The sequence below is a fragment of the Eubalaena glacialis genome, chromosome 5 (genome assembly GCF_028564815.1).
Source record: "Eubalaena glacialis isolate mEubGla1 chromosome 5, mEubGla1.1.hap2.+ XY, whole genome shotgun sequence".
Classification (NCBI taxonomy): domain Eukaryota; kingdom Metazoa; phylum Chordata; class Mammalia; order Artiodactyla; family Balaenidae; genus Eubalaena; species Eubalaena glacialis.
In genome coordinates, this window is record NC_083720.1 from 141,979,911 (window position 1) to 141,993,927 (window position 14,017).

A 14,017-nucleotide genomic window follows, 5' to 3' on the forward strand; every position below is an offset into this window, starting at 1 on the left:
TGATAAAGGAGGCAAGAATATACAATGGAGAAAAAACAGCCTCTTCAATAAGTGGTGCTGAGAAAACTGGACACCTACATGTAAAAGAATGAAATTAGAACACTCCTTAACACCATGCACAAAAATAAACTTAAAATGGATTAAAGACCTAAATGTAAGGCCAGACACTATCAAACTCTTAGACGAAAATATAGGCAGAACACTCTGTGACATAAATCACAGCAAGATCCTTTTTGACCCACCTCCTAGAGAAATGGAAATAAAAACAAAAATGGACAAATGGGACCTAATGAAACTTAAAAGCTTTTGCACAGTAAAGGAAACCATAAACAAGATGAAAAGACAACCTTCAGAATGGGAGAAAATATTTGCCAATGAAGCAACTGACAAAGGATTAACCTCCAAAATTTACAAGCAGTTTATGCAGCTCAATATCAAAAAAACAAACAACCCAATCTAAAAATGGGCAGAAGACCTAAATAGACATTTCTCCAAAGAAGATATACAGATTGCCAACAGACACATGAAAGGATGCTCAACGTCATTAATCATTAGAGAAATGCAAATCAAAACTACAATGAGGTATCACCTCACACTAGTCAGAATGGCCATCATCAAAAAATCTACAAACAATAAATGCTGGAAAGTGTGTGGAGAAAAGGGAACCCTCTTGCACTGTTGGTGGGAATGTAAATTGATACAGCCACTATGGAGAACAGTATGGAGGTTCCTTAAAAAACTAAAAATAGAACTACCATACGACCCAGCAATCCCACATTGGGCATATACCCTGAGAAAACCGTAATTCAAAAAGAGTCATGTACCACAATGTTCATTGCAGCTCTATTTATAATAGCCAGGACATGGAAGCAACCTAAGTGTCCACCGACAGATGAATGGGTAAAGAAGATGAGGCACATATATACAATGGAATATTACTCAGCCATAAAAAGAAACGAAATTGAGTTATTTGTAGTGAGTTGGATGGACCTAGAGTCTGTCATACAGAGTGAAGTAAGTCAGAAAGAGAAAAGCAAATACCGTATGCTAACACACATACATGGAATCTTAAAAAAAAAAAAAAAAAAAAAGGTTCTGAAGAACTTAGGGGCAGGACAGGAATAAAGATGCAGACATAGAGAATGGAGTTGAGGACATGGGGAGGGGGAAGGGTAAGCTGGGATGAAATGAGAGAGTGGCATGGACATATATACACTACCAAATGTAAAATAGATAGCTAGTGGGAAGTAGCCACATAGCACAGGGAGATCAGCTCGGTGCTTTGTGACCACCTAGAGGGGTGGGATAGGGAAGGTGGGAGGGAGATGCAAGAGGGAGGGGATATGGGGATATATGTATACATATAGCTGATTCACTTTGTTGTACAGCAGAAACTAACACACCATTGTAAAGCAATTATACTCCAATAAATATGTTAAAAAAAAAAAGTATCACCTGAAATGATTTAAGATATTCAGATGCCTTCCATTCCCCAATTAAGATTACAATGGGTAAAAAGGGTCAAAAGCTACAAACTTCCAGTTATAAAATAAGTAAGTCATGGGGATGTAATATACAGCATGGTGATCATAGTTAATAATACTGTATTGCATATTTGAAAGTTGCTAAGAGAATAAACCTTAAAAATTCTCATCACAAAAAAACCAAATCTATAACTATGTTGATGGATATGAAGTAGACTTACTGTGGTGAACATTTTGCAATATATACAAACATTGAATCATTATGTTGTACACCTGAAACTAAGATAATGTTATATGTCAATTATAGCTTAAAAAAAGGTGCAATTGGTTGGACATTTAGGTTGTTTCCATGTCTTGGCTATTGTAAACAGCACTGCAATGAACATTGGGGTGTATGTATCCTTTCAAACCATGTTTTTCACTGGATATATGCCCAGGAGTGGGATTGCTGGATCATATGGTAGCTGTATTTTTAGTTTCTTAAGGAACTTCCATACTGTTCTCCATAGTGGCTGTACCAATTCGACAGATGAATGGATAAAGAAGATGTGGTACATATATACAATGGAATATTACTTAGCCATTAAAAAGAATGAAATAATGCCATTTGCAGCAACATGGATGGACTTGGAGATTATCATACTAAGTGAACTAAGTCAGACAAGGAAAGACAAGTATCACATGATATAGCTTATATGTGGAATCTAAAAAAAATATACAAATGAACTTACTTTCAAAACAGAAACAGACTCAGACTTAGAGAACGAATTCATGGTTACCAGGAGGGAAGGGTGGGGGGTAAGAATAGACTGGGAGTTGGGATTGACATGTACACACGGCTGTATTTAAAATAGAAGACCAACAAGGACCTACTGTATAACACAGGGAACTCTGCTCAAATATTCTTTAACAACCTAACTGGGAAAAGAATTTGAAAAAGAATACATACATGTATATGTATAGCTGAGTCACTTTGCTGTACACCTGAAACTAACACAACATTGTTAATCAACTATACTGCAATATAAAATAAAAATTAAAAAAAAGATACGATTGGAATTTTAGTGGGATCCAAGCATCCATATTTTTAACAGACTCCATCCTGCCTAACTCCCACTCCGATCTTATCTCTTACTTCTCTGCCCTACCACCCCCTTTTCCTCCCACCCCCTTGCACCCTGCCCCAGCCACATCGGTCTTTTTGACATTCCTCTCCATCACATCAAACTAGCTTCTGCCTTGGGAATTTTGCAGTGTTCCTTCTGCTAAAGTACTTCCCATCCTCCTTTTCTCCCCACTATCTTCATGGCTCATAAACTGTCCTCTTTCACTTTCTCAGATGGCTTCTGAGACCACCCACTATGTGACGGCAACACCCCTCTTCTTGCCTCTGCTCCCTTTCATTCTCAGTCTTCCAGTTTTTCTTTATAGCACACATGTATGTGCTTGTCTATTGTTTTCTCTCCACTACAGTACAATCTCCATTTGGGCAGGGACTTTGCTTATTTTGGTGTGCCTCCCAGTGCCTAGAACAGTTCCTGGTAAATAATAGGTGCTCAATGAACATGTGTTGAATGAGTAAGTAAAACAACATGTTCAATCCACCCAGTTTTTCAGCCAGAGATGAATAAATTGGGTAGGCTTACTTCACCGTTGAAGAGTGTCTGGAATTTTTCTTTCTGCTCCAGTCCTCTAAAATCCTTAATATTGGCCCATGTGATATGATCAGTCTTTTGTTTTGGCTTTCATTTCAACACTCCAGTTTTCCAGCTAAGATTAAAACTGGGCCCTGACGCCCAGTGGCTTGGCTGGAGGCTTGACGCCCCACCTGTACCTTGTCAAGTCCCCTTCCCCCATAGTGCTCTGGGACTTAAGCAGACAACCTTACAGATTGATGTTATCTTTCTGTTTGAATATGGCTGCTGCCAGCACTGCTACCCACTTCCTGTTGCCATAGCATCCATCAGAGTTTATATCCCCTTTGAAATATATAGTCTGAAGTATTATGTAGTTATCACTGGGATCCTTTGGCTAGGACAGGAGTTATCTTACCAATACTGACTTTCTTCTCTTCCCTAGTAGTCTCTATTGCTGAGGTTTTAGAATAATTTGTCATTCACCCCCTGAGACATAACAGGCTATCAGGAAATGGACACTGCCCTCTTATTAACCAGGGACTTTTCTATTTCAGTGCTACACAGAGATCCTTTATTCCTGGTCAGATGCTTACCTGTGATGTAGAAGTTTCTCTATCGATTCTTAAAAATTACCTGTCTTGTGTTCCAGTCTCTCCCAAAATAATCTGATAGACTAAATTCCATTAATGTGCTAATGCTAATAGCTACTTAAAATCATAGCCTTCCAAGATGTATTTGGGTTTTAACAGGGATGGTTTTCCATTGCTGTAGTTTCGGAATGTTGCTGAGTCACCATCGTGGCCTCCTAACTGGTTTCCAGCTTCCGCACTGTCACCTCCAGTTTTTCTCAATACAGCAGCCATATGATTTGCCAAAGTATGAGTTAGATCATGTTACGTACTCTCTGTTCAAAACATTCCTGAGTTTCATATCTCACACAGAGTAAAAGCCCACTTAGAATGCCCTCTATGGCCCTGTATGAGCACTTCTCAGACTTTAGCATGCATATGAATCACCTGGGAATCTCGTTAGAAGGAGATTCCCATCCAGAAGGGCGCAGGTGGGGCCTAAGAGTCTGCATTTCGAACAAGCTCTCAGGTGATGCTGAAGCTCCTAGCTCACAGGACTAGCTGCGAGTAACAAGACCGTACATACTATGTTTCCTCCCTGCCCTCTGGCCCTCTACCTCTCTGACATTGCTGCACTCCTGATATTCCCCTTTATTTCTAGAGCTACCCTAGCCACCTTCATAGTCTTAGACCATCCAGGCATGTTCCCACCTCAGGGCCTTTGCACTAGCTGACCCTCTGCCTGCAAATACTTCACCCAGATATACACCTCTCTCTCTCCAAAGCTTCTTAGTGAAGCTTTCCCTGGCCACCTGATCTAACAAGGCAGACCATCTCCGTTTCCATGTCCCTCTTCTTTTCTCTCCAACTCCGTTTTTCTCCTTAACTCTTCTCACTGCTGAAATACAGCATATTTATCTTGTTTATTGTCTGCCCCCTCCACTAGAATGTAAACTCCATGAGGCATTTTTGTTTTTCATTTATGTTCACTCCAGTGATCAAAACACTGGCTGTTTTGATCAATAAATAATTGTTGAATGAATTCATTAAAGAACTCAGTTATATTTTTCAAATCACATTTTTTCCTACTTATGCAAAACGTCCTAGGAAGAGGAAGGCAGAAACATTTCTTCTAGTTTAATTAGGCTAGTGTGGTACAGGCGAAATGTCTCCCAAGAAGACCAGATCAGAACTCCTTTACCTAATCCTCATTTATACAGGTTTCTTTGGTATGAGCAGAACAAAGATGTTAGAAGCGACCAGGATCTACCTTCAAGTAAGAGAAACTTACTGAGACTGGTAGCACAGTTAGAAACAAGCACAACCTGAGGCATTAATGGGATCTATTCGAAGTTACACCTAGATTGGGAGGATTGTTTTCACCGTGATGCAGTCTTTGCTGGAAGGGAGTTACTATATATATGAATTCCTGTCAAAGGTAGAAGTTTGGTCTTTTGCAGAATATTGACCTAGAAGACCTCTGAGGTCTTTTCTGCCTGAACAAATTAGAAATCAGTGACAGAGAACAGGAAGCTGCTGTGTGAGATGTGTGTGCAAGACCGGTTACCTGAGGAAGAGTCCACCAGCCACATTTCATGTCTTGTAGTTCTCAATCTCACGAACTCCAGTGAGCTTTAGCAGGTGAGAGGCTATTGTTTGTTGGTTGGTTGGTTTTGTGTTTTAATAAAAGCTGGCTAAGACCTTGAAAACTGAACCAAAATACATTTTATTATAACTACCTAGTCTCTGTCTAATCAGTGTTCAGCTGTCTCTGATATTGGTTGAAAGAAATATATACAATCAGCACATTTCACTTTGATATTTTCCATTATAAATTAATAAAAACATTCTTCACTACTCCTCTAGTAAATCCGAACACTGAGTATATGGGGTGTAATAAACACTTGGGGACTTGATTTGCAGTTTTAAAATCATAAGCCCTCTTTATCAGCAGACTCTCAGGGAATAGAAATTGCTCTCTACTTCTATTGCATTATCTTTTTTATTATGTCATAATTTTAGGTTAACTTTAGGAAATACCAAATAATAATGCTTTGTAATAACAAATCACTCACACATACATTCTTTCATGTAAACTTCAGGATCATCTTAAGAGTTTATTATTCTAATCAAACTATTTATTGATGCTCTTACATATATATATTTAATAATGACAAAAACCATAAGAGGTAGAAATTCTCAATATGATGATAAAAATTCTGAGCCTCAGAGATTTTAAGTAACTAGTCACATTTACACATTTTACTTAAAAAAATGAACTGGATATACACCTAGATTGTATGCCTACAAAGCCCAGGCTTTTAATTCTCACACTGTGATAATTTTACAGCTGAGTAGAGTGAGTCTTAGAGAAACCAAGTGATTTGCCCAACGTTATACAGCTGAGAACTGGAAGAACCAAGAAAGAAAACCAGATAGTTTTTTCTAAAACCAGAGTTCTTTCTACTCTTCATAATAGCTTTTTTTTTTTAAATGTATGACATTTAACAACAGCATAAGAAACACTAGCCCAAATTGAAAGGTGATGGAATGGCTACGTATTTAAATAAAAAGAAACATGTAAGCCTAAAGAGTAACTAAATTTCTCAGCATATGCTACAAGATTGTCAATAGCTGAGTCTAAAACAATTTTATTTCATAGAATCTCAGGAACTTTCTCGGTGTGAATATTTACAGTTTATTTTTACATTTACACATGTGTCAAATTAAATTCCATATGGTCAAATAACTCAAATTAAAAAAAAAAACCCAGAAAATGTAGGAAACTGTATGTACATACTTAAAAGTTAAGAGGTTTTCTTAAAGAACACTGAAGACCTTAGAAGATATATATGTATATCTTACATACATGACTGCTTAAAGCTTCTATGTAGCAACTGATGTCCTATGTCTCTATGATTTATATATTATATTGAAAATACCAGGATGAAGGAAGTGTAACCAGTTTGTATTAATACAAAGAATGAAGGGTAATGGGGTGTGTGTGTGTGTGTGTGTGTGTGTAAGAACTTGGGAATAAAAAATAAAACGAGGTCTTATTTACTTGACTGGCTACTTCAGAAAGTTACAAGTTTCTTATGGTCTCACTATTTCTATTCTTTGCATACTCTTACCCAATTCCCATATATCAGTTACGGTGATCTTGACAGATAAAAATGAATCATGACATTTCCCTATTTCAGTAACATTTTTTGCCATTCAAATAAAATCCGAGTTCTTAATAATGGGCAAGGTCCTACTTGATCTACCCCCTGCATACTAACCTCATTCCACATTTTCTCATTCAATAGTCTCCAGCTCATGTTGATTTTAAATTGGTTTCTTGAATGGACCTTCAGAGCTTAGCTTATACTAAGCATTGCCTGGATGCTTTGTCACCCTCTCTTCTACAAGATCAGCTCTTCATCAGGCAGATCATAGATAATATCTTATGTCCTCTGGGAACTTACCTGATCACTGTTTCTCAAATAGATTTCCTTCTTAATTTCTACAATAGCACCCTATTTGTCTTTTTGATAGCATTTGTCACAATTTAAGTCATTTTGTTTGATCATGTATTTTAGTTTCCTTTTCTCTCTCTCCCACCAGACCCTGTATTTCATGAATCCAGTGGTCATTCCTCTATGGTTGAGTTTACCTCCAGTTCCTACCTCAGTGCCTGGTACATAATTGTTACTTAGCAAATATTGGATGAATGAATGAATAAATAATGAATTGGTGAATATGTATGTTTAAAAGTTATTTTTATTCTGAATCTGTATGTCTGGAGAAATGAAAATGAATTTTCTCTGGAATGTTATGGTATAGAAAAAAGTTGTAAAGTGTGAGGAGTTTTGGATCTAAAATGGATAGAAATACAAATTGTGAACTTCAATTTATACTTATACGCAAGATAGCAAAATTGTTTTTAACAGTAGACAATATGAAGGAAAATAACTCTTCCCCAAACCATTATTCTGAGGCTTAAATTCATTCACATACAATGAGTACCTAGTAAATCCTAAAATCTATCCTCCCTTCTCTCCCAGACAACATATAGTATAGGTCCATTCACCTGCCCAATCTCACCTGCCCCCCACTCCATGCCCCCAGTAATTGGAGGGTACTGTGTTTAATTTCTAAAAACCAATGGGCCTCTGGACAAAGACAAGAGGATCAATACCTGGGCCCTGGGAAACTGGAATTAATATAATGAGGATGAAGGAGTTAGAGGCCATTGCTAACATTTCAAGGACATTCTCTTATTTAAAAGCATCATTAGTACTTGCAAAGAGGTTTATGTCACCATTATCAGTTTTTAAATAATGATATCAGTGTAGTGACTGAAAAAATTACCAGGGTGATGCTAGGGAACCATTGCAATAGCAATAGCAGATAAAGGAAAACATATGAAAAGGCACAGAATAATGCTAGATCCTGTGGCAGAATAACTTTTATAGTCATCAAAACATTCTCCAACATGGTATTATTGAGTTTGCCTTTTGAACAGGGAACTCAGACTTGGAGTCCAAATTATTCTGCTGTGAAAGGTTACAGAAAAAAAGTATATACCATCATTGATGCTGTTATTAGACATTCATTCATTCATTCAGTCATCCCATAATTACTTATTGAATGTCAACCCTTATGATTTTCACTGTAATAGCCACTGGGAAAATTTTAAGCAAAAATCATTCAGTTCTCTCATGGAGGCTGATGGGGCCTGAGGAAGAAAGAATTACTTCTGTGTAGATGTTTATAAACCATGGCCCAGAATAAAAACTAGCTTCATGTTTTTTACACAAAGGACTGCTTTCTAAGTTTTTTTTTTTTTTAAATAACTTCTAAATGATGGTTTTATAAAAATAAGATACAAATAAAGATTTTCACTTTTGGAAACAGAAACAGACTTTTGTACAAACCTTATTTGTGGAGAAGATTAACTTTTACTCACAGAGAGCTTCACATAATCATAACATAAACTTTTCATCGAAAAACAAATGCAGTGTAGAAAATACCCTGAATCATTTGAAAAAACTGGATAACCTGAATGATATTTGGAATGGGATTTGTCAAAATCTTTTCAAGTCTTCGTGAGTATATGTCCCTGACCCTGTTCTGAACAAAATACCAGCTCATGTTTTCTAGCTTTGGAATCCCATTGGAAAAGGATCCTTTAGACACACCACAGAAATCTGTCAATTCCCGCTACTGGTACAGCGAGTTACCTCAAAATCTTCTTAAATCAATAAAAGGTATAATTTAACTGAAAACTCTATGTCAAAGTTAAAATTTAAAAAAGGAAGTAAACCAAACTCAGTTTAGCAATTCCAATATGGGGGACAGAATGGTAGACTATGAATGAAGAACTATGGCCAGTACCTTTTGAATGCCTGCTTGGGACTCCAGAACGTTATTCTCTGATCCATTGCTTCGGTTGATCATCCGCCACATTTGGGAATACATGCTGTCCCTCTCAAAAGGATTCATTCCCTTCATGCGAACATGTTCATATACCGCAGAGTCCAGGACTGTGCCATAAGGGATATCTGTTTGCTTGGAAAGGTCCTGGAGAGACCTTGATTATTGGGAGAGCAGAGAGACACAAGAAAGAGTACTGAATATTTTCAAGTGGAAATAAAGTTAAAAGAAGCAAAAAGTAATATATGTAAATACAAATGTCAAATTGCTTTTCTTATTTTGTTGTTTCTTAACATTAAGATGTAATATATAAGGAGAATTGCTTTAAGAGTGTATGGCACTTACATAGATCATGAGAAGACAAAAATCATTACTGAAGGAAAGGTGGAAATTTCTAGTGATAGGGCAATGCTATTTTTGTTTTCACTGTGAAAAAAAATCTAGCAATTCCATCAAAGACAAATGAAATTACATTGCTAGATAGTCATATAATCATTTAGTTTTTTAAAAATGTCAATACGTTACAAGCCTTAAGCCTATGTTCTTTTAGGTGACAAGGCTTAAATATTTTTATAAAATAATTATGTTTTGTATAAACAACATGTTTAAGTAGATGTATACTTAAAAATTAGTATTTGTAATAGTCATTACCTATTGAGTGGCTACTACATACATGCTAGGCAGTTGGCACACAGTATCCTTACAGCAATGCCTCATGCTCAGAACTATTTCACCCATTTTATAGGTAAGAAAACTTAAGTAGAGGGAATAAAGGACTAGCTCAGTGTGGCACAGTGAGGGATAGAGATAGAATTCAAATGTAGATCTGACCAGCTCCCAAAACCATATTATTTCTACTGCAAGATGCTGACTCTTCTCTGTATTTATTTTGCTAGATTTGCTTTAAGTGGCTGTGTGTGAGTGTGTGTGTGTGTGTGTGTTTGTGTGTGTGTGTATGTGTGTGAGAGAGAGAGAGAGATTTCTATTTGTATTCAAATAGAATAAATTTCATGCTTTTGAATAGCTGAATATGTTTTCAGCATTCTCTTTTACAGAATAATGCTCCAGGATTTCCAAATCAATCTTTGAGTTACAGATTGTATCTACTTGTCCCAGGTTATTCGTCTCTAAATTGATGGTCGATTTCCTTATATTTGAGTTTCTGAGCCACTCTATATTTTCTAACTTGGAGAACCAATTACCACTTCACTGGAACTCATTGAATTTGTGTAGGTGTCCAACCCTAATGATTGACATTTAAGAACAAATATGTGTCTTTGGAATACTGTTCAAAATTAGATGCTGGCACGCTTCAAACTCACTAACCTCTGAGAATGGGAGCAGATGCTTTGAAGCACTATAGTATATATTGAACAAGAACAAATACCCACAGCCCTCCACAATCACGGGCCATGAATGTCATGTTACGTTTACCTCTGACCTTTTGGTCTGTCTCTAGATGGCGTTTGCTAATGATTTCCTGGGGGTCTTTGCAACTAACACTAACATTGGGCAAGAGTATTGGGAATACTCTTGCAGGTCACCGTTTCCATCATGTGCAAAACTGTGTGGCAAAAAATACATTATGGGTCGTGTTTGTTAGAGGAATATTTGCGACAATTTCTAATGATAACTTTCAGCAAAATTTAATCTGCATTTTATTGAGTTTTATGTTGTCGGTGTGTATCATGTACTCTATGGAAAAGAGTGAGATCATGGTAATTCCTTTTTGCTCTACACTTCTGCTGCATAAAATGATGCATTTAAAAATTGCTATTTGAAGGGAAGAATTTTCCGGAATATCCTACAACTATTGAGCTAATTTTACCATTTGTAAAAGCTAAAGCAAAAGCGTAAATAAATAGTGAGGGGGGCTTCCCTGGTCGGACAGTGGTTAAGAATCCACCTGCCAATGCAGCGGACATGGGTTCGATCCCTGGTCCTAGAAGATCCCACATGCCGCGGAGCAACTAAGCCCGTGCACCACAACTACTGAGCCTTTGCTCTAGAGCCCGCGAGCCACAACTGCTGAAGCCGGCGCGCCTAGAGCCCGTGCTCCGCAACAAGAGAAGCCACCGCAATGAGAAGCCTGCGCACCGCAATGAAGAGTAGCCCCCGCTCGCTGCAACTAGAGAAAGCCCGTGTGCACCACAATGAAGAGTAGCCCCAACTCACCGCAACTAGAGAAAGCCCGCGTGCAGCAACAAAGACCCAATGCAGCCAAAAATAAATAAATAAACAAAAATAAATAAATAAGTTAAAAAAAATAATGAGGGCAGAAGCAGGAATAAAAGTGAGCTACAGGTAGCTAGGGTGCAACCTAATACCAGAGTGACAGGGCATTTGGTAGGAACATACCATAATTATCTTGGTAATAGTATAGCAATAAGAATTTTGTTTCAAACGAACAATTTACTTCTTATTTACTAATGTTTCCAGTAGTAGGAGTAAAACTATATTCAAAACATTAACATTTTAACATATTTCCCACTGTTTAGCAATGATCTAAACTGGTTACACAGGGGGAAGAAATGAAACTTATCAATACAGGTTATGATAGCATTCCTCATTCACTCAATATCTATAAATACAAGGGCAAGGTTAGGTAGATGTACAGAGCTTGCACTTTCTAGAACCTAAAGGTGTATGGCTAGAGAAGGTCATGTTAGGATTCATCAGAAACCCTCCCAGGATAGGATTGGCTCCTTGCTGCCTAGTAGTTCTGGCAATCAATCTTGATTATAACTTTCAGAAGGTTTCCACTTGGTGAGATCATAGTGTAGGGGTGAAAAATGTTTATGCCTATATCTAAGTATATAACCGGTTTGCTCAAATAGTCATACTAGTAAAATACTGCTAAATAAATTAATACTCCTTCTTAGCTTTCTGTGAAAAGAAAACTGAAATCATGTGTTGGGATCTTTAATATAACCAAGTTTCCGTGCCACAGTATCACCTTAAATATTAGCTTTGAACTTGAATGTAGAATTATAATACAAACAGGTTTTTAGCTGGCAAAACTGTTTTGTACACAAAAAAATTTTAAAGCAGTATCTTAAAATGTTGCCTGTGTGAAGTTCTTGATGTCAGAAAAAGGTAGTTTATTTTCAACGTAATTCAAATTCAGAATAGCAGAGCATTTTGTAACTTAGAGCAAAGGTATGTTCCCTCTAGCTTCATTTCTGATATCAAGTTCAGCTTATAAATTTGCCATGAGATCTGCTTGCAATAAAAATTATAGCTTGTCTGATTCAGTGTCATTCCTTTATAGTACACCAAGATAGCCCACCAAGGGTCACAAAAATAAAATAAAGCAAAATGAAGTGAGCACAAATAGCTTATTATGGAAAAAAGAAAGCTGTTTTAGGAGCCTAACAGAGAAAGGGAGTACCTATTATAAGTAGTAATTTTGTTATTTTCACGCTCATAATATTTTAGATCTGCAGAAATGCTATGGCCTATATTATGAGGCCCTAAAAGAAATCAAGTAGGTTATTTCACAAGTGGTAATCCTCAAGAACATTATATCTTAAGGTCAACATCTGAGTGGATATTATTTAGACATGCCAATCATTGGTTTAAATGCAAAACAATTAGAAAATAATCAACAAGCCCCTAATACATACATTAATTTACCTTGGCAAGTATTGACATTTCTTTTTTAACAATTGGCAATGTTTACCCAGGCCACAGAAGAAATGGGAAAATCTAGAGCATTCTAGAAAAAGTTAGCTGTGAATATACTCATACTAATATAGTCTATCTTTCTACCTAACCACACAAAACCTACATACACTCACATAAAATTCAGCAAATGATCATTCTGTGAATCTATTACATCTGAGCCATCCTCTTCCAACCCCACCCCCGGACTCATGCACACAGTAAAAATGAGTGTCCACAGCTACACATGGTGAATGCTAAAAGAAAGCAAATGCTTTTCCACTCTAATCAGTCTTATTTTCTCAACATCTTACTGAGATTCTTTTATTTCTTGTACTGGTGTCCTATACGACTAGCAACCCATGGATACTAAACAATACTGTCTGATAGGTAAGTGGTATTTAACTATTTGCTTGAACATTACATATACTGAGAAACTGTAATTTAGGACACTTCTGTGGAAGTAAATTTTAGGAATTTGGGTGGATCTAGGCTGATTACAAACTCTTTCCATGAGAAGAATAAACACTTAAAGCCCTTCAAGCATTGAAAATTAATTTTGATACATGTGATAGTCTGATATTAGCTATATCTGATAGCAATAGCTTTGATATTGGGTAGGTTAGCTTTTAAAGTCAAGCAGGTCTGTTACTTGTGAGCTGTGTAATGTTAGGTAGCTCTTAACCTTACTTTCCTCATCTATAAATGGAGAGGGTACCAGGGTCCTCCTCAAAGAGTGATTAGTGATCCTGTCATATCAGTATTCAATCAAGCTATCGTTTTTATACACAGATTATTATTATAATAATTCCTCACCTTATAATGTCCTTTTAATGATTTTTAATGGATTGTGTGTGTGTGTGTGTGTGTGTGTGTGTTTGCGTGTGTGTATGTGTGTGGCAGGATGACTCCTTATATTGTTAACGAGGAGATTCATGAATTGGAGTTGAATTAATGTCTCATCTCCTTTCCAAATACAAGAATGTATGACTCTATGATACTAAATGGTAACTTTCTTCATAGCAAATTTTTTGGGACATTTATACGACTTTGCTAATGAAATTATCTTATAATGAATGTGTTGCTACTTACATTTCTAAAGCTGTCAACTAGTTAAAAATCTAATGCCTATACCCTCTGCAGTGAACTTTCACTCATATTTTTACCTATTTTCCTTTAATAAGAGAATAGCTCTTACCTACATAAACTGTAAAATAACTCTCATAGGCCTTTCTTTTCCATC

The 14,017-nt window shown here is 36.8% G+C and overlaps 1 protein-coding gene across 2 annotated transcripts in view; it reads right to left on the reverse strand.

Annotated features, from left to right (window-relative positions):
• GRID2 (glutamate ionotropic receptor delta type subunit 2) overlaps window positions 1-14,017 on the reverse strand; it is a 1,388,009-nt gene that overhangs the window by 213,394 nt on the left and 1,160,598 nt on the right. For both annotated transcript variants that reach the window (XM_061191720.1, XM_061191719.1), the window contains one exon: window positions 9,073-9,268. In XM_061191720.1, the coding sequence (XP_061047703.1) occupies window positions 9,073-9,268 (196 nt within the window). The remainder of the gene's footprint in view (window positions 1-9,072; window positions 9,269-14,017) is intronic.